This window comes from Cydia strobilella, chromosome 16 (assembly GCF_947568885.1).
Source record: "Cydia strobilella chromosome 16, ilCydStro3.1, whole genome shotgun sequence".
Lineage (NCBI taxonomy): Eukaryota > Metazoa > Arthropoda > Insecta > Lepidoptera > Tortricidae > Cydia > Cydia strobilella.
This window is the reverse complement of record NC_086056.1, coordinates 8,076,541-8,099,252: the sequence shown is the minus strand read 5'-3', so window position 1 is coordinate 8,099,252 and position 22,712 is coordinate 8,076,541. Positions and strand designations below refer to the sequence as shown.

The 22,712-nt window shown below is 35.5% G+C and overlaps 1 protein-coding gene across 1 annotated transcript; it reads right to left on the bottom strand.

Annotated features, from left to right (window-relative positions):
• Positions 1–1,559: 1,559 nt before the first annotated feature.
• Positions 1,560–22,523, bottom strand: LOC134748454 (lysM and putative peptidoglycan-binding domain-containing protein 2). The gene is made up of 4 exons (XM_063683251.1): positions 22,278–22,523; positions 21,895–22,181; positions 6,522–6,746; positions 1,560–5,410 (listed from the first exon to the last, which is right to left on the bottom strand). The coding sequence occupies exons 1-3, from the start codon at positions 22,446–22,448 to the stop codon at positions 6,539–6,541; spliced, it is 666 nt and encodes a 221-aa protein (XP_063539321.1). The 5' UTR covers positions 22,449–22,523; the 3' UTR covers positions 1,560–5,410; positions 6,522–6,538.
• Positions 22,524–22,712: the final 189 nt, after the last annotated feature.

The following is a 22,712-nucleotide window of genomic DNA, read 5'->3' as shown; positions in this document are numbered from 1 at the left end:
ACTTCAGTCAACCTCTGTACTTTTTGTACTGAGACTGACTCAAATAGCATAACACGTCCGTGCGTTTCCGTGAAAATGCGGTCTGTACGGTAAGTAAATCTGTACGGGGCCGCACAGCTACATCTGCATTAGGCGTCAAATTCGAAGCCCGAATTGTCTTAAACTGTACATATCTCATACAATCAATGAAACTTTATGTACGTTAACTGAAATGGTAGTACAGTTTAGTTTACAAACATCTTTACAAGCCAAAAATATATTTACGCCTAAGACACTGACAATAAGGTTGTATAATTAGTTATTTACAATACAAGTGCGGAAAAGAGGAAATTCGAAACGAGTGGCGATAAATTAAAACACGACCGCAGGGAGTTTTACAGTACATATGGCCCTTTAAACTTTCGATATATGCACGAAAAGTGCTCTTTTACGCACTAGTGCGAGAAAGTAGCACCATATGTACTGTAAATATATTTACACATTACGTAACTATGTTGAAAATTTAAAGGGCCATATGTACTGAAAAACGTTGTACGATACACGTGCGAATAGGACGACCGATAATACGACCGAAGGGAGTGTTTTAAATCGACACGAGTTGCGAATTACCTATTTGCATTTGCACATGTATCGCCAACTTGTATTTGCAATTCATCGCCACTCATTGCGAATTTCCTATTTTTCACACTTGTATCGTGTACTATTTTGGAACGTTAGCCTGTAAATATGTTTGTGCACTCGGCCGTACACACAGTACATATATCATGTGTAGCTCCACAGAATATCATTACTTTTCGTAGTTAATTAAGTTTCGGAAAACATATAGGTAGTTTGTATTAGTGTTTGTCTTTCCCGTACACGGCACATTGGTGTCTCGGATATTTAGGAGGCGTGCGCAGAGGAGAAGCTAACACGAGGCCAAATATGAGGAGTAGGTACAACAATCCAGGGGTCATAACCGGTATTTACAGTTTTTTCAATCTTTTTTTTTTTCATTCATAATTTAAGAGCATGGCTCTTGTCGGTGGAGTATGCGCCAGTTTTCTCGGTCCTCGGCCAGGTTCTTTAGGTCCCTGTAAGACACGACATTTGCTTTCGCTTTCAGTTGTTGTGTGTAGCTTGCTCGTGGTTTTCCGCGGCCTCTTCTCGCTTCTATCTTGCCTTCTAATATAGTGTTAAAGAAAGTGTCGTGTCTTATCAAGTGACCTATCAATCTTTTTATTCTTCCTTAAATACATTCTATTTTTATTTTACCATGGGTGTTTATTAGCCTCAATCTATCAAAAATAATCTATTAAATTAAGGATTTAAAGAACAAAAAACGTCACGGTTTACGATTAACCGAAATCATTAACCGGTTAATTTTATAAAGGAAATACAATTATTACGATCCACCTTTAATCATTACGGGTAACTAATCATTACGCTCGGAATTTACAGCTGTATTTACTCGTATAGAAATAATTCCAAATAATTGAGAGCGAATTCGTAGACCATAATGTACTTTAGTAAACTAAATTCCATCGTTTATAGTTTATAATTAGCTGCTACACGCTACAATAAGCTGGAAGTTATTACTACCACAAGGCACTGAAATTTTAAGACTTGCACACATATCGAAACACACAATGCTCAAACAGCGGGAGTGATTACAAAAATAAGAAAAAGAGTATAAGTAGTAAATATTGGCTGTGTGCGTAATTGTGGCGATTTTTATATGACACTTTTTTACAAAAGTTCGGTTATGGTGACAAAGGTTTTCGGATCACGCACGTTACTACGAATATATTTACCTATTCTTCGGACACTCTGTTATCTTGATGCCAAGAGGGATAGGGAAACAACATAATTATAACATTATCTGTCCCATTCTCCCATTCAATAGAGAATGTCCTGAAAAAGGATAAATGCAATAATCCCTTTAACCAATATGTACAAAATAGGGTAGTTAGTACGGATTATATGTATTGAACTCAGTGACAGGTAAAGTGAAAGCTCAATCTCAGTTATAATTCTACTCGCTATAAAAACGCCAAAGGGTGATACCATAACAAATCAAATCCTTGGTACACGTAATATAATACAATACAAAAGACAAGAATTTAAAAGTTTCAAAACATTGCCTTTCGATTATTTTAATACTAGATTTGTAGCTTGTGACAAGGAGTTAAAGGATCAGGTAGTTCTGGTATAACTAGGTACAGTCGCCATCAGATAAGTCGAAGCGGCCGATGTGCTCAAAAATATCTGAACACGCACTCTAGCGCCATGACAATACAAGTGTGTTCAGATATTTGTGAGCACATTGGCCGCTCCGATATATCTGATGGCGACTCTACAAGTTGATTATCTAGTACTAGGTACGATTACGATTATAGATTATTTTGCTGCCACAATTTAGCTAACTAGGGAAATATATATTATCTTTGGCTGGAATAACTTTGTTAACAAATGTTATCCTCGCTGCTTCATATGCGTATTTTTAAGCTTTTGATTAAAATCGGTTTATATTGTCAATTTTTTTAAGTAAGATTCTACTTAGACTTATTTTCTAGATAAGTATTATACTGATTGACGGGTAGAACACGCGAAACGGTCTTGGGATCATGTAAATGTTTTATTTGACAACAAACATATTTCGAAGAATATTCTACCATCTCACGTAGGTACTATGGTGTGGCGAAGTGTCAATATATTTTCATAAAATCTGTGTTATCTCTATGTCTTAGTGCCATTGCAGTACTGTACTCATCAGATATTTGTAAAGGACTAAATATGAAGGCGCTCAAGGCTCGCAAGGTTCAAGGCAAGGGGCTCAACGTAGCTCGTTACACTACATTTATGCACGGATATTTTTGATCGTCTATACAGGTTAACACAAATGGAATGAACGAAGCTTTCATTGTATGAGTGACATCTGTATCGGTATACCGTCAGAGACATCATTTTATTGGTTAATGTGATACACACACATATATATAAATATTTTCATTCACTCATTTATTCATTCGTGCCAGTTCTTGTGAATCGACCTGTACACTTTGCCACTGCCACGTCTGTTATAACAAATTATGCTATTTACAATAAAAAAAATTGTTAGGAACTAGATAATAAATAAATAAATACATTTAGCAATTTAAAGGGTTAATAAATAGTGATATGCAGGAAATATAATTAAATAATATATTACATAGTTAACATAATATTACATATTTTATTAACATATATAGCCACAACATCATATATACAAACATTCATACGTACAATGACTTTGACTAAGACATCTAATTTAAATAACACCAAAATCAGTGCCTTATTGCATACAACATGATACAACATGTATAATATATTTATGTATATATGTAGCTACATTTCTATCTAATATGTAATTGTTACACGGATGAATAAAATAAGCTGCAACTAAATATTGAATTATCATCACTTTATGTATGTCACAAGTTAATTGTATTTTATTGGTAGTTTGTCACAGAACACAGTAGAGACAAGACAGTGCTATTTGTCAATTTTTATGTGTGGAAGATTAATAAGAGTTATACAATTAGTGTTCTAGGCACTCAAAATGACCAGTTTTGTATGTAAATTGAACATAATATAACGAAATATTTTAGGGTAATTTTCTACTGAATCTGATAGTATAACATGACAATATTACCCTTTTGGAAATACCATGCTCTCTAACAAATAAGTTATATGGTTTTGACAATGAGCTGTGAATGCTTTGATATTTGGAGTTTTGTTAATACGTTCAATGGAATTAGAGTGTTAATAAACAGTCAATTAAGAGGTGGTATTACAGTTCAGTTTTATTGTTTTGTCTACGTCGTTGTAGTGGGTCTTAAAATGTTATAATCCGTTTTAATTTTAAGCCGTTTTATCATTTTACCATATTATTAAAAGGTTTTCAAGAACTGTTTGAGCTTCTCGTAGTCTCGTAGTCGTTGTATATGTACAACGTGAAAAACTTGAAAAGAAAAAAGAAAATCGCCTCCTGCGAGTAAACTCTTTTAAGTTTTCTCTAATTTAATTATTTACAGTATATTTAACAGTATTATACAATAATTATTAAATAAAATGTGTTGTGAACTTGTAGTTGAGATACATTAATTGTAGTTGTATAAGACCACACAGTAATTGGTATAATCCTATTAATATTAGCTCGGAGCTCGTAGGCTTATAATATTACGTAGGTATTTTTTTAAATTGTTGTATACCACCTTTGCAAATAAACTGGTATATTATTAGTTTTCTGCCATAAATAAGAGGCGCTCAACATTTTCGTTATATATTTCAAATATAAATAATAAAAACTACGTAAAAAACACTATTTATGCTTCAACCTAGGATAAAATAGGTTATAATATTATCTCATAGTACATATATAATCAACTATTGAAAGTAGCTAAATAGAACATTGACTTGACGTTTTAATCAAGACTGCATCACTATACATTTAATTTTAATTGATAGTGTAATCTATTCTACATTTATAATTTCACACTGCGCGTTGGCCTAGAAATGATAAAGAAAATGGGACCCTGTCGACTTAGGAATAAAATATAATGATGAATTACATTTGAACCCGATAAGATAGACATATTTATATTTTTGTTGGTCGTGGTCGTTAAGTTCATATTTTTTAATGAATCTAAGAGCATAAAATAATATTTGTTAACCTACTCTAGATATTTGTATGATCTTAAGTCATAAGAGCAAACAAACAAACAAACGGGCCTCATAATACGATTTATGCCACTGTTTACTGTAACTAGGTGACACATTTATATGCATAATCTCAACTTTTATTCAGTGCCCATAAAAAATCGTACTGTAGCTAGGTACCATTCTGTATTATGTAACAATACATGAATCACACCTACTTTGAAATAGTTTTAATAGTTCAATACAATAGAAATAATGTTTTGATTTACGACAAGCGTAAACCACGCAACTAGCATTCATTATTGAATAACATAATAAAAAATTTAAAAAGACGTAATCAACTGGGTGCAGAAAGTTTAGTTAATAACCATTTGGTTCCTGCATAGATTTAGAGTTCACATTAAGTTAATGCCTGCTACAGTGCAACATCAGTAAGAAAACTCCAATATCTTTACAATCAACGTATGAGTTACATCGCTGTAGTACCTAATGTGAACGTACCTTTAAAAACTTGAAAAGTACGATCATGTAACGACATTACAATAGTCCATAATTTTACACAATTTGTTTATTATGTAACAGATCATAAATTTGATATTATTAATCGTTATATCTAATATCACTCGACGTTGACACGTGCAACTCACCGAGCTTGTTCGTGACGCTCAACGATGACATCACGTGACGCCACGGGGACGGCGTGACGCGGGCTCATTGGAAACGCGCATATCTGGAAAACACAAAAAGATATACTTTATGGGTGCAACTGTGGATAATCGTGAGAGGTTTCTTTAATGGCGTAGAATAATTGTGATACCGGGTTCGTATAAATTCGAATATCCACAGCAAGTCCTTTCGAAAACAAGAACCTCTTGCACTGCTGAAAGGGAAGGGATGGTACAATTGATTACAAAAGAACAGTAGTGTGTTTACAATTGTCTAATAACAGTTATGAGTATGAGACATGATATACGTCACAAATAAATGACTCATCGCTTAGACACCAGCTTCAACTAAGTTGTTGTGAGGAGAAATGATGACGTCACCAACGTGACCGCGTCTAACAATCGATGGAAAAGTTGAGACCTGTCAGCTAATATTGTTTTAGGTTATTGCGGATATTTTTGAAGTGAAACCAGGAATTTATGAAACAAAGCATTATATCGTGTACAATGAATTTGAAATAATTTAATCCCATAAACTATCTCAACATCGACTACCATGCCCGACATTGTGTGGGTTAAAAATACGGTGATTCTTTAAAAAACAGCTGTCTATATCTAATTACCAATAATGGAAGATTCGCGACCATTATTAGTAATTAGAAAAAAACAACTACATATTCTGACAATCAATGTACTAACAAAACTTTGGAATTTTTTTTTGGCATCACAACTGGAATGAATATCTAATAAAACGTAAAAGTGCAAGCATTACTGCTTGGTAGCAAGCGTGTTTCTAATAACGCGGTATGACGTAAGCTAAAAATAAAAAAATTCACGACACCAGCTCGCAATGGCGCTGTTTATTCTTCAAAAAACTGATGAGAAAGTTACATTTTATCCATAAGAGTGGCAAAGTAAATTTAAGTGATGATTTTGAATGATAAATATTTAATAGAATTCATTGGGATTTAATTTGTACAATTACTATTTTCCTCGCATTGGTGTGCTGAATGTTTCACTCGGTAGCAAAGTTTGTTTAAGCCTCGTGCCTTGAAACCCTCGCAACGCACAAGATTACACTCGGGATCAATATTAACACAAGAACTTTGTCCATTTGTTAAACAAATGACTATTTCTACACGATGTAATCAATGTCAGAACCGCCGACGTGCCCACCTGCGCTGTCTCGACCGCTACAACTGGAACAGGTCGTCGTGCGTCCGCTCCAGCCTCTTGATCGACGTGTCGACCCGGCGGCCCTGCGTCAGCATGGACGGCGGCGGCGGCAGCGGCGGCGGGATGATCTCGTTGTACGAGCTCGACGCGCCGAGCGACGCCGACTGTCGCAGTCGCGCCGTCGGTCGATGCCTCACGAAACCATCTTCAAGCTCCTTCACGAATCTGAAAAGTGATAGGTGTCACATTCAGCAACTATAGTTATATTAGACTGGTGAGCTGATTGAGTGCAGGGCAACGTCACTTTACCGAGGCACTTCTAACTGAAACGTACACAAGAACAGCGGCGGCTGGTGATTCTATATTATGGGTGTTCACTATCACAGTAAAAAACTACACATTGAATTAACCGACACAAAATACGGTCATTGAACTCTCTTATAGAATTTCGCTATTACGAATATCTTGACGACCGATAGACGCTAACTGCAGTTCATTTTACAAATGGATTCTAGGTTGTGAATGTTGTTTTCAAATTTTATGGAAATATGTGCTAAATTGTTAACACATCGGTTTCGGTCCAAGCAAACTCACCGCACAGCCGTCGCCCGGCCCGCCCGCGCCCGCTCCAAACAAGACATATACTTAGGTACATACATGTACTTAGGTAGGTAACACGATAAACTAAAACACCTAGTTACTTTTATCACAGCGACATAACACAACCACGGTGTTTTTTCATATTGATCTTATTTAATGACATATAAGTTTTTGTTTTTGACGAACATTGTTACGAAAGTTCAAGGTTTTCCTTTTATATTGAACTCGAGTCGATTTTGTAAACTTTTTTCACATTCTCCCGTTAAATTCATTCATTTTAAACACCTCACAACAAACAAATTATGTGCACTTACTGCTTAAACTCTTGGTTAATTATTTATAATAAAAAAATTCCAAAATTCCATTCACGCGCGTACTTTAAAATTGACTACTAACTAAGGTCTGTTTACAAACAAGTGACAATAAAATATGGCGCACACAATGCGCGCGCATTCGACGAGAGGGCGCAAGGTCAAACGGGCTACGGAGCGCCGCTCCAATTTTACCTCTTTCTTCATAGAAAATCTTCTGTTTCACGTGCGGAACTGTAGCGAAACTTCTCTTTCGCTCTCATTGAATTTCCTATTGATTTTATGTACTAAATCTTTTTCATAGGAGCGCAATCCAAAGCGCTCCGCTTCGCGCGTTACCTATGATTCCTATGAAATTATAGGAGTAGGCCGAGTAGTATAGGCCGTCTATAAACTTATAATGAATAAAGGTAATTATTTAATTGGTATTGACTTTTGTACGATAGATCTTAAAGAGTAATATATTAATTAGGCACTATAATTTTATGGGAGTGCACTGCACAAGCGCTCCTTAGAGGAAGCCGCGCCTGCACAAGAATATCGGAACATGTCTAAAATGAGTCTAGTGAGTTTTAAAAGTCTTTAACCCAAGAAAATTAAAGAAATCTGCGGAAATAACTCATGTAGTTTTGAAAATTGGTATAGTTGTACCTTGTGGTGTCCAGATGAACATACTAAAAGTCCTCGGGGTGGGGGGTGAGCTGGGGGTGTAGGGAGGGGGGGAGGGGGTTGAAGGTATATTTTTTCAGATTTTTGCTCTTATCTCGAATATCTGTACGAATAGCATTATAATTACTTCGAACAAAAGTTTATACATAAAATTTTCTACAAATTAGGTTATATTTATTTTTACTCTACGATCAATACTTTACTTACGGGGGTGGGGACCCCCGAGGACTTTCAGTATATTCATCTGTACACCACAAGGTATAACTGTACCAATTTTCAAAACTACACGAATTATTTCCGCAGATCGCCCATTTTCGGCTTAATTTGACGTAGCTACTTGTCCTGTGTAAACTGTCTTTGTCTTGCACTGGTGCTGGCGCCCAGAAGAACGGGATGAGTGTAGTTTTTTTTTGTTCTTATTTACTGACAAGATTTGCTTGACCAACTATACCAAAATAGTGCATTCGGTCGGTGAAGGGAACTACCTAATTGTTCCGGCAGACGCTCGACCCCGGGAGTTAATTTACCCTTTAATAAACCCCGCTTACTTGAATTTGCGCGTTCTGATATTAAATGCGATATATATATTTTTTGGAAAACTAATGCGTATATAATATAAATTTTAAATAAACATCCTCAACAGTATTATTAAGTATTAATTTTTACCTAATTTTATAGGTATAGTACATATAGCCAAAGTTACATTCCGTTCTTGTTTTATTTTATATTGCAGAGTAACCGGTCAATTCGAACATCGTGATAATTACTAGATACGAGAACAATACGAGATCGATACGTTATAGTTTAGTTATTAACTAGTTATCTTTTGCAGTTCGATTCGAAAATAGTTATTTGTTATACAAGGGTGCAAAGTTGTATATTTTACCCGCGAGTGTGGAATTGAAACACGAGCAAGCGAAAGGATTCTATAGTTGAACCACGAGCGAAGCGAGTGGTTCTAAAATAGAATCCTGAGCGTAGCAAGTATTTCAACACACGAGAAGTAAAATACATTTGCACCCGTGTGTAACACAAAACTTTTCACCTCACTATAGCGAGGAGAGTGCAACATCCACAGGCGTTAGATCATCTTCATCACTGAAATCACTCATTTTTTTACAATATTATAACAAAAAACTCTGGAAATTCTGTATTTTACGTGAGAAGTTTTTAAGTAAAAATTTTGTTGACAATGTTGACATTTCTGACGTATGAAATGTCAATGATGCGTTTTGAAATTGCATCGACTCAACTTGTGCGTTCAGAATTATATTTAACATCATTATTGAAAAACAAACGTTTCTTATGGAACTTTAAGGTTTATGACATAAAATCATTAAATAAAGCTAAATTTGGTATTTTTTATTAGATTCTCAAACCATTTGTTTAATGCTAATTAATATCAAACGAATCATTATTATAAGCGTTTTACGTTTTGTTATCTGTCAAGCTACTTAAACACGCTCCATCCAAGGTCAAATTATATTCCCCACTAGTGGATAAAATGCGTTTTCCCGCTTGTTTTAAAGGATAAAAGACAACTTTCCGAGCTAGTGAGGGGAAAACCAATTGTCATTTCACGCTACAATTATTGTGACGTTTTGGGATATCCATTAGATATCCATTGGATGTCTAAGTAATATCTTAAGAAAATCTTAAAGAGATCGTTCAAGAGGACATTCGGCATCGCGGAAATGTCAAATTTGACATGAATTTCTTAAATATCTCGTTATCGTTTCTGTTTCATATCTAGTGGATATCTAGTTGATATCTAGATCATTGTTCGAATTGGCCCGTAAGTAACAGCGGCGAGACTAAGCCCATATCATTAACAAATGTATATCCCGCAAGTCACCTAACGCATGAATCATGCTTAATAGCTCACTTAATAGCTTAGTATACGCGTATATAAGCACCAACATCTTCGCTTAGGTACGATGTGTTATAAATGAAATAATTACATATGTATTTCATACATATTCTAATGTTATTGCTTGTGAAGCTGTATCTTTCCAGGTTAAACTTCCTTCGGAAAAGAAAATTTTGTTTCATTCACGAGAAGGGTCTACAGAAGCAATATATTAAAGTGGCGGACAAATAAAGTATTTTTAGCGAACTGAACGAACCCTATACAAATGGCAAATAGTCCATTCACGACGTCCGCTAGACAGATATTATAGACTAATTTCAACTCTACGTAATAAAGAAATAAGGTTGGAGTCTGAACTGCTTAAGGTAAACGATTATTTCCTGTCGATATATATCATCGTCATCATCGATAATACCTTTTCTTTCCTTTATTTAAACTGCGATGGCATATTAACAATTAATGATATACGTCAATATGTCAAATTAAGTTTGTTTGCTCGCGAACGCTTTGTATTTCAGCTGAATTACGATCGTGTGACGTCAAGACCTCGTGATTTCGTTTGCTTACAACTACAGGCGGCTTGTTAGATGTTACATATAAACGGAAGTATTTGTTTATAGCTCGTTATGACGAAGAAGCAAACGAAATATGTGTGTGAAATGTTATTCATACTTAAATGTTTTTGAGTCAGCAGTGCAGTTTATTAAAAGGTATCAGCAATATACCAATAATAAAGACATAACTAATGGTCTGGGTTCGCTATCTTGTTTGATGTTTTACTTCCCCATAAACCAAAAGAAAAGTGTTATAGAATTCATTAGATAAAATGTAGACTACTCGCATACGTATTTTTCGTCCGATTTTTCCCATATAATTTTGAAAAAAAATCCAACCCTAAGGGTGGGAAAATAGGGGTGAGTAGATTATAGCCACAAAAAATCATAAAATAAAAACTTTTTAACAAAAAAATTAAACCGCCGAAAAACCTGAGAAGCAAAAAATAATAAACCTTTTCATTTAACCTTAATAACTAAGTTCTTAAACTAATGTAAGTATACTCAGCCCTTCGCCCAGCTCAGCCCTTCAATCAAGGGAATGAGGAGGCTACTTTCGGTCTGTGAGCATTATGGTAATGCGCATGGACTGAAATATAATGTTTCCAAGACGGAGATGATGGTATTCGCGTCGGATTCTGGGCCGGACAGCGTACCTGCGGTGTATCTAAATGGGTCGAAAATTAATGTTGTTAAGCGGTTCAAGTATTTAGGACATTTGTTGACGGAACGGCTGCAGGACGACGATGATATTGAGCGCGAGCGGAGGGCCCTCGCCGTCAGAGGCAACATGCTCGCTCGACGGTTTTCTAAGTGCAGCAAGGATGTAAAGACCACTCTTCAAGGCGTGCTGCTTAGGCATGTACACCTCCCAGCTGTGGATAACGTTCACGCAGAAGGCAATGAGCAGAACAAGAGTTCAGTACAATGACGCGTTCCGAGCTCTTATGCGGCTGCCGCGGTGCTGCAGCGCGTCGGGCATGTTCGCGGACGCGGCGGTCCCCGACTTTTTCGCGATAATTAGATCCCGCGTTGCCTCGTTCTGGAGGAGACTGTGCTGTTCCGACAACAAAATACTTGTGGCTGTTTCTGACGATATAAGGAGTCCGGTGTTTAAGCGATGAAGCGGTATTTCTGTTCACATGGATCAGAACAGAAAATGACTGAACTAGATTTAGATTTATTTTAAGGGTTCCGTACCTTAAAAGGAAAAAACGGAATCGTCTGTCGGTACGGTGCGTCTGTCTGTCTGTCCGTCTGTCACAGCCTATTTTCTCCGAAACTACTGGACTAATTAAGTTGAAATTTGGTATACATATGTAAGTTTGTGACCCAAAGACGGACATGTAACGTAAACAAATGAATATATATTTTTTTATTTTTATGAATGTATATTTTAAGCAAATAAAGAATATTTATTCACTCAATTTCAGGAATCATCGGAATGTTATTTAAAGTTCCCTAAAGTGAGCTCCAGAAATATTTCATGAGCTTTCCGGCAAGGTTGAGAGCTCTTCGCTGTTTACAATCAAAATCCGAGTGTTTACTTATCAATCAGTGTCGGGGAACATCCTGTTGATATCACACTGAACGCGTATTAAAAACCCGTGAGTCAAATTATTAATAATTGCAGAACTTTACGTCAGATACCTTTTAAAAAAATACATGAAACATCTTTGGTGCATAATGGGCATAATGGCGCACCGATCGGCGCATTGATTTCGATATTTGCCAATCTTTTTTAACCATTTCCAATAGGTGAATTCATTTGAAAATTGGTATATCCAACAAGTAGGTATGTAAATGTAAATCTAAATGTATTTAAGGTGGTTCGATTTTCATACAAAATTCAATCTGCTTTAATTAAGGCACTACACGCTATTACTACACAAATATTTGCTCATTTATCTACTTTCGAATATTCGTTTGCGCTAAATTAATAGAAAAACTTTGTTTCATACAGAAATCATACATAAATCAACGTAATTTTTTCATCAATTTTACGTATGTGTGTGTCACAAATGTCGTGTACAAATACGTTGCGTGCGGCGTTGCCACTCTATGACGTTGGCGACGTTGCCTGGCCGACCTGGCAGGATTTGCAGTGCCGTCATGTTTAGTGCATTTTTATTTGACAGTGTTGACACTGACACATAGGGTCATGTTTATTGTGACATCAATTTGTTTGTATAAATTGAAAATGATAGCAACGTCTAAATCAAGTTACAAAAATCATCGGTGTTCTGGTCCGCGAAAATCCAGAAAAATTCAGACTCAATTGAAGCGGAATTCATGATGGTGAAGTTTCGTAAGGTAGGTACAGTTTCATTCCTTCATTGTACATTGTAATTTTCTCGTGCCGATCTTTTTAGAAAATAATTCTCACTTCTTCCGTAATGGTGGTGGTAGATATAAGCAGTGAACAATACCTATATAATGTAATTATTACTGTTTTGGTTGCCGAATAGTCAATGTGTCACTAACTCTAGGTTTTTTTTAGGTATTGTGCAAAATGAAGAGGCATTCTTGGAAATAAAATGTTTTCCTTCATTAGCCAGAAAAAATCAGGACATCCTCACTGCAATAAAGTAAAATAAAACATTTCCTGGGGATGAAAATTATGGAATTTTGTCTATGAATGAAAAACACAATTATTACTAGGTAAGTAAATGATAACTTTATTAGAATCCATATTGTTGCATCATCTTTCTTCCTATAACATTAGAGATTTTGTGCTATCATGATATTATTTTTCTTTCAGGTACAGGGACAACTACGGATAACAAATATGAAAAAATGTTATTTCATTTGTTGTGTGAATCCATCTACACCAACAAGACATCCACTGCTGGATATAGGCCTCCCCAGGGATCTCCACAACGACTGGTCTTGCAAGACCGGCCAAAATATCGAGAAATAAATAATATAAATAAACATGATAAATATCCCGTTTTCTATAATAGTTATAATTAGAAGGCCATGCAATGTTGTTACTTACTGTACCTACTTGAATAAAAAAAAAAATATAAAAAAAGTTTTAATTTTATTTTACAATTACTACTTTATTATTAGTACATTACGATACAAGTGCGAAAAGTAGGAAATTGGCAACGAGTGGCGATAAATTGAAACACGACCGAAGGAAGTGTTTTAATCGACACGAGTTGCGAATTTTCTCTTTTCCGCACTTGTATCGTAAATAACTATTTCAAACTGCAAGGGTACGATGATAGATCTCAATTCAATATAATTTTGCAACATTTGGCATTATTAGGTTATAAATTGTATGGAGATGAAATCTATCATCGTACCCTTCCAGTTTGAAAAATACTATAGAGGCTGGGCAGTAAGGGATTGCTTTACTTGTAGAACTATATTTAGCCCTTTAAAAAAAAAACTGATACCTAACACTTACAAACCTGGACTTCCTTGGGCTAGTGCTACTAAGAATCGTCAGTATTCTCCATCCTTTCTGAGTTGGAAGAACCCAAAAAGGTGAGATTTGTGAAAGTCAGGTTTTCAATATATGTGGCGTTTTCAACCAAACGGGTACCTACTTATTGTTGTCATATTTCCATAAAGCTTCAAAATGAAATCAACCTAATCGACAACCGACAATGTGGTACCTTTTAGTTCAAAACGTCACATATTTTTATAAAACGTTATAAACTAATTTATTAATAATACTGAATATCTGGGAGAAAAAGAAAACATAAGTAAAAACTCAAAAATGCTCGTTTTCCCAGAGATAGGACCTAGCTAGATCGAACCCCTTACAGCAAATTTCATCGAAATCGTTAGAGCCGTTTCCGATATCACTGAAATATATTTCGGTTATATCGGAATCGGACAAGAATTCGAAGAATAAAAGGTAAGAAACATAAGATAACACAAAAAGGACAAAAAAAAGTACCCCTGTCGTACCAGTCTCGAACCCGAATCCTCTTGCACGTATTTCCACGAACATACCGCAACGCCATTGCAGCATACTTACACTGCATGAAATTGTCTACTACAAGCATCACGGAAACACTGTTTGCATGTGTGAGTAATAGTAGGAAATAGCATGACAGAAACACTCTGTCGACTTTAAAAGTGTTTTTTGCACTAATGAAGTATACAATGTTTATTATAATAGTTCAATATTTATGTAAAGAGTGCGCTAAACATACTTTTAAGTATACAGATACCAACACTATTCCACAAAAAAATAAAACCTGAAAATTTGCGAAAGTGACGCCATCTAGCGGGGTTTAAGCTTTGGGTAACCTAGTCGAACCACCTTAAATAATATCGATATCGCTCGGACAAAAGCATTTGTTTCTTAAAGCTTTTGTTTATTAAATATTTTATAAATAAACGCATTACGTTCAGTTGTTTGCGCGTGAATTTCGTATTTGAGATGCCCTTTAACCTAACTTATCTCTAACAATTATCGTACCTACCTACAATATAACACACGAGCTTGGAGCGATAAAATCCAAATATTAATACGCATTTCCATAATGAAATTAAATTATCACCCCAACTTTTACCCGTGGCAGATTTTGAGGCACGTGTATGTAACTTATTATAGGTAAATACATGGAATATAAGGTGTGCGGAATGTTCGGGTAAAACACCGGGTATCCTAAAACAGTGCGATTTTAAAAATAACTTCTCTACTAAATAGCACTAACATATAAGGTGTTCTTAACAAAGCATAAACTACTTCTTATTGCTATGCGTAAGCATAGGCATAGGCATTTTCATGTTCAATAGTTATTCAGCATATTCAAATTATATTAAAATTATTTAGTTTTTTGGCATTATAAAAAAAAATATCTATGATCTGAATGCACCGAACTCAGTGTTGGCCGAAACGTTAATGCAATTAACCATTAACCAGTCCAAATTGAACCGTAAACTGTAACCGTGCGTTACGGTTTACGGTTCAATTTGGACTGGTTAATGGTTAATTGCAATTAACTTTCGGCCAACACTGACCGAACTGAACTTTTGGTACTTTAATAAACGTCATATGACATTTGAACCTAATCGCATCGGTTGGCACGGACGACAATATGCGACGCCCCCTCGCCTGACCTACATTTACATTAGTAGTGTCTCAGCCATTAATTTGGCTAGATAATACAGCACGCTGCAGTCAAAATGCCTGTCTGAATGCCTAGATGTCAGAATGGCGTGACGAACGTCGCTAGTCAAATTTGTTTTGGAGTAAAAGGAGGCCCACTGGACCTTTTCCCTTAGAACGACACACAATTAGGTAATAGTATATCCCACCCATTACCCATTGGGAGAACATACGTATTTGGAGTAAAAGGAGGCCCACTGGACCTTTTCCCTTAGAACGACACACAATTAGGTCCCACCCATTACCCATTGGGAGAACATATGTATATGTATAAAGCCCAAATATGTTTGACGAGTCTATAGGAAACCGTGTGGTCAAGATAATGAAGTGGATGAAACTTTTCTAGCATGACTGGCAATATTAAAATACTCGTAAATACCTATTTAGGTACTTACCTACCTCCAGTTTCAATTACATAAACGCATGTAAACTGTAAAACACGAACACGCATATTGAGCCTCATTGTGAATTTCATTTGTTTAAAAAAACTTTTCGCTAAAAACTGTAATAGATGTCATATATTAAAGAAAAAGTGACGAAGCCCGAAATATTTAATAAAATAATTTGATTTGTTCCCAAACTTGTTCAACTTTTCGCTAGTCAACAGGTTATTGCCTTTAAAAAAAATTTATACCATGTCGAAGGCAAACAAGCATACGGCCCGCTTTATGGTAAGCGAGCACCGTAGCCTATGGACGCCTGCAACTCCAGGAGTGTTCCATGCGCGGTGCCGGCCCTTAAAAAACCAGTACACTCCTTTTTTGAAGAATCCCATACGGAAAAAAAGAAAGAAAGGAAAAAAGAAACATCCCTATAAAAACCTCAGTTCTTCAAAATCGACAAAAATATGTAAAATACTTTGCCTTACATCATTCCAGTTCATAGACGCCGTGACTTTCTTAATACATAAACATAATTTAAATAATATTACAGACTCATTATCACAAGAAGTAAAAAGATAAACCCTTATCAAAAGTGTATGAGAATTTTCATTTGTGTAATGTGACGAGGTGACGATCTAATGATAAATTAACGTGCACTACATCACGATCGTGATAACAGACAGATAATATAATAGAACCGACTTGATTAACTACTATTACACACCCTTTGTCATAATTTTATGCGAGTTATAAATATGACAATGTGACAATACAACCACAATTAACTACTGGTAATTTGATGAGCTATAAAAATATAAGAGGTAGAGCGTGAAAAGCTTTACTCGTATTTGAATCACGTAAAACAATAGTATTTCGATGACATACCTACTAGTTGTTCGAGCTCTATTTTATGTTAATATCAAGTTCTCGTCGATCTGCCATGTTATTGTGATATTCCTGGGCAAATCTATATTAGGCATATGTAGAATTTTATGGTATGGGGGCGTTTTATGATATGCCTAAGAATTTCATGATCTGGCGGATTTTACGATCGTCCGCCAGCGTCAATAAGTAATGTTCATTTCTACTTTCATGACTTATCACTACATAATATACACACTACAAAGTCACATTCCGCTGTCTGTATGTCTGTCCCTATGTATGCTTAGATCTTTAAAACTACGCATCGGATTTTGATGCGGTTCTTTTTAATAGATAGAGTGATTCAAGAGGAAGGTTTATATGTATAATTTGTAAAGGTTTTGTGTAAATTAGTTGAACTACCCGTGCGAAGCCGAAGCGGGTCGCTATTATATATTATTTGAATGCGATTATCCATGATCCAGAAGTAATATAACAAATAATACCAATAGACCAGCAAACCATATAATCGAAGTGCCTGTCTGTACTTATAAACTATTAAGAAAACCACCCGATAATGGTTGGCTGAATATATGAAACTAAGCCATAATTCATTTAAAAAAACCTTTAGTCACTCACAGGCCACATCATCGAATAATATTTCAGGAACGGAGAGCTTCGGTCTATTTCTCACAAGAGATTTAAAAAGAGCTGGCCAGCATTGAAAGCACGTGAGACGGGTTCAACAAACTTTAACTAAGACCAGTGGCGTTTCGCAAACAGTTTTTATGATAACCGCATCCCGTGGTCGAGTAGAATGTTATTGTGTTTTTATCGCAATCGATTTATGATACGATAGCTATGGAAGTATTTATTATTAAAATAGTTTTGAGACTGCTTGACAGTAAAGCAAACGTCGAAAATACCGTCACCAAAAATGGATTTTTAGCGCGTGGAGCTCTTTAACTAGCTTTAATGGTATGTTTGCAAGCAAAAGATGATCTATTGGAATATTGACTGGCCCGTTCAATGCACTTGATAAGGCGCCAACTGAGTGAAGTAAACTTGGCGCAGTTTATCGGCACCGGTTATCAGTGCTATATTGCAGTCTCGGAAAAGAAATACCTACTTACTCTATCATTAAGAAAAACTGCCAACCATCTAAGTGGTGAAGATGGAAATGTTGTCGCGTACAGCGATGGCGGAAAGAAGCGGCAGAGATGAATCCGAACAATTCTTCGGAGCACTCCCCGTTATAGGTACATGCAATATAATTCATGCGTTATGCATGTTATATGTTAGTATTCAAGATCTAACTACAAGACTTTAGTTAAAAGAATAATAAGAGGGGGAGCGAATCATTATGAATAGTCGGCGAGCCAAGCAGAGAAAGTTTTGTTCCTCTAAAATCGTGTAATAAAACAATTTCGAAGAACAAAGTGTAAGAGCCTATTTATTACACATTGATTACGATTAGTGTTTAGTGCGAGATTATACATACATACATACATACATAAACATATACATATTATACATATATAGTGGAATCCGTTTATTATGACCGCTCGTATATTACCAACCGGTTATTATGGCGTAATTACAGGGCGAAGTTTGGTTTTCAATTAAAACTCTTTATAATAATGTCATGATGTGAGAACAATCTGTGTTAAATCACGTATCCTTTAGATACCAAACCCGCAACCAAATCGTCTAAGCCGTTATGGAGACAAATGCGGAAATTCAATCATGTACCGTAAAATCAGGTAACTTTAGTCCACAACTTACAACTATGGTCCAAATTCAAGTTCCAGTAAAATATGTATCAGTATTTTTCAAATTATGTTGAGTATTTATATACTCTTATCTTATGATAGAAAGAGCATTAGTGTATCTAAGCTCCAAAATAAATGTAACGAGTACAAATCATAAAGGCTCGTTAAAAACTGGACCATAGTTGTACTTAAGGACCATAGTTACCTGATTTTACGGTACACAAACAAACAGTGTCTCACCCTGAATGCATAAAGTCGTAAAAGCCTTATAATCCTTGTTGTTATAAATAAGTATTAAGTCATGTGACCCGTAGAAAGTTACGATACTACGTAACAATGCGGTGCAGGCACGACCTTGGCACTTGGCAGTCACGAGATCGCAAAAACAGTCCTCCTACAGAGCACACTAAGATACAGCCTTCTATATAAGTTACCTACGGCCTTCTAGCAGAAAAAAAGAAAGATTAGTAGTTAGCTGAGAGAAAAACGAACGTAAGCGAGATATCAGCGTGTTCCTTAGGATGGTATTCCATCAGTCTAATATCTTGGTCCAATGTGTATTTACGTCTCAAATTTTGCTTAATGAGAGAGTGAGACGCAATACACATTGAACAAAGAAATTGTACAGGTGGAATAGCATCCTTAGTATTTACAAACTGTTTAAAAATATCTAAACACAAAACTTTAAGTGCTTGCTCTCACTTGGGACTTGGTAACATTGTTACAACATCAAGTGTTTTAAACCATATTTTACTCAAGGAAAAACAAGGCTGCGTAAAGACTATAATAATTATTAACGGGAATTTTCTGATAAATGGTGGCACTTTTTTAACCAGTACTATGCTGATGAAAAAAATTAGACCACTATCAATATTCTTGACAAATTCCACCTTACGATAATGTAAACTGACTGTATCGTAACCACATCGTAACTAATATCTCTTTCCTTAATTGCTGGCAAATTAAATAAATAAAAAAAGATACTAGAGACTGAGGTGCAATATACATACAGGGTGATATAATTTGATGTACGTTTGGATTAAACATACCTAACGATGCAAATAGGTTGTTAATTATAATTAGCCTCGGCATGTCAATTTATATTAACCAAATATTATTTCTGCAAACAAAGGCCAACTCTTAGCTAATAGTTCACAATGCGATTGATAAGATAATAAGCTCAATTATTCTATAACATACATGATATCAAAATAAAATAATGTAATGAACCAATTAACATTTTACTTGATTTTTTTGTGTCCTAACATGTTGTTCTAAGTGTACATTAACATAATTTGTTCTAATAATGTGTTTGGAAATACTCTCTTCTTCCTAGGTTCCTCATGGCTGAGGGTCGCGACCACATGAGGTCGTTGTGCAACAAGGCTCTCCATTCTGCACGATTTTCCGCCTTCCTGATAATACTAGACAGTTAGATAAAATTATCTTGCAATGTAAATAGCCGCCAAAAGTCAAATAAAGCTGTTATCAGCACCTACACACATTGCCGTATCAGAGCGGTTCTGAATTATGTACACAGGCACTACATAATACATTGCAGAGTTAAGCAAGTTCAAGTAGAAACCAGCATGTTTTCTAAAATACGTTTCGCTATTCGGTACTAATTCGGACTAGTCGGCCAATTCTATAAATCATTTTCTCTCTTCATAGTTTGCACTCGGATAGTCACTGCAGCAGCTTTGTCTAAGTTCGGATGCTTTGAAAAACATTTGTTTTGCTCCTTGCGTCGCTTTAGCTTTGCGCGCGTAATTTTTGTACATTTGACTTAAAAAAGGAAATGCACAATATATGTAACATGATATTACGGCAACAAATATTCAAATAAAAAATATTTCGTTAAAATACAGACTTCATGCATGAAGCCTTTTGAGCATTTTGAGCAAAATAGACTTTCCTTAATTGTCCCGCGTTTTGTGAGGTAAATCCTCTTGTAGTAACTTAAATACAGACTGAGACTTCAAAAAATTGAAATAAAAAGAAAACAAGGTGCTGTACATAATAAAACGTTTGCAATTGTAACCAACTACATAATATTATACGGACTGTGACAACATACATATTTTTTAGATACTTCGACAATACCTAGCCTAGGTTTGCCCTAGCTATGTATACATAAATATTGTTTTTTAGTGTGACATTGTTCATTTGTTGTGTATTGTAGTTCAGGCGATTTTCCACAAGCGTTCATTTATTTATTACTATTTTTCTTTTAAAATTTTACTTCATAAATTGCTGTTTCATACAATCTTTTAATAAAAGCATTTTGTTTTATCCTTTTGTGTAAAGTACTATGTCTTTTCCTTTGAAACAAATGAATATTTTCATATATCTATGGAATCTATCTATCTACTCCCTACAGACAAATATAACAATATGAACAAAAATATTCGTATTCACCCTCAATAGGTATAAAGTATAATTTTATTAATTTGAGTAAACTGGGTTTTGATCAATATTTGCTGTTTATTTCGTTTCTTGACCTTACTAACCTTACTTTTCTTGACCTAAGTACGAAACTTGGCAGAGTTGTTCCTTATGCCAAAATAAGCCGATGAAGATTGGAAAGTGCCAGGGGCACAGAGATGCCTCAAATTTAAAAAAGGAGTCACTGTCACAACTAAGAAATGTCCAAAAGTTGGCGTCTTTTATTTTATATTCAAACCATATTTGTTTTTGCAGAAAATTGTCCAAGCAATGATTATTAGCTACTCCACAGGTGGTTTAATAAAAGGCTATGCGTAACAGCACATTAGCATTGCAACAGTAAACAGTGCATTATGAAAGTAACAGTATTTTGAAAAATATTAAGGAATAATCATACTGAACAACTTTATATTAAGACATTTCATTGGAGTGGCCAATTCAGAATTTTTTTAAAAATAATAATAATTTGAATATGAAATAAAATTGTATGACAAAGAAGGCCAGAGGTCACTATTCTTCAATAGCAAGAATATGAAGCATATATTTATTTTTCCAAATGGTGGCTAGTAACTTATGTAAAGTAATCAAAAAGAAATCCAGCTGGATCAACTGCTAAAATTGTACGATGTAAAAATTGATCCACTCAATTTCTAAATTGCATAATTTACCTATTCACTTCTAAATGGAATGTCTAAGATCGCTTGAAGGTTGCATTTTTTCTGCTGTAAGCAATGACATTTTGGTTTTGTAAACAATGTTCAAATAGGTACTTACTCACTATTTTCCTTAGTCTTCTCAACATGTTTCTTGATATCAGCCAGTGATGAATCCACCCTGTTCAGAAACTCGTCGAAACTCTTCTTCTCGTCTGGACTGCCCGGTGAGAAATCTCTCGTTGGCATGCCCGCGATCGAGGCGCGGTGATTCGGCGGCGCGGGCTCGGTGACCCGCTCACCACTCTCGTAGAAAGGCGAATCTTTGGTCACAGGAATCAACAGATATTCCCTCAAAAATAAACTGTCCGACGCGAACAAACGGTTCGCTCTCCTTATCTTCTCCGTCTGAAACCAACCGAGAACACAATCACTTAATTATCCATTCAAGACCTCAAATACAAACTAGATAATAACACTTTATTGAGATCGTTCCGCACTTACAGTTACACCATATTTTAGAGCTATCCCTTGCAACGTATCACCCTTGGCCATAACATGTTTGATATATTCTTCGTGCCTTTTCATGTGGTTGCAGGTGCTACCGTATTTTTTTAGGGGTCGAGCTGATTCCCTTATTGAAACCCTTTCATCGAAAAGACGTTCCTCCTCCATTTTTTGACCTATTCTAAATTGTTATAAGTTATAAATGACAGCTCCTCTGACAAGACATGGACAGACAAGACAACACAACTTTGATGAAGTTAGCAATAATCGGAAGTGTTTTGATCAACAAATAAATTAGACCAATGTGTGTGTCATCCACATTAACCAGCAATGTGATTGGTTAATGTTCATACTAATGAAGTTAGGTAGCCGCATTGCTACCAATATACACAACGTTAATTTTTTTTTCTCAAAAATGGACGGCAAAGTCGA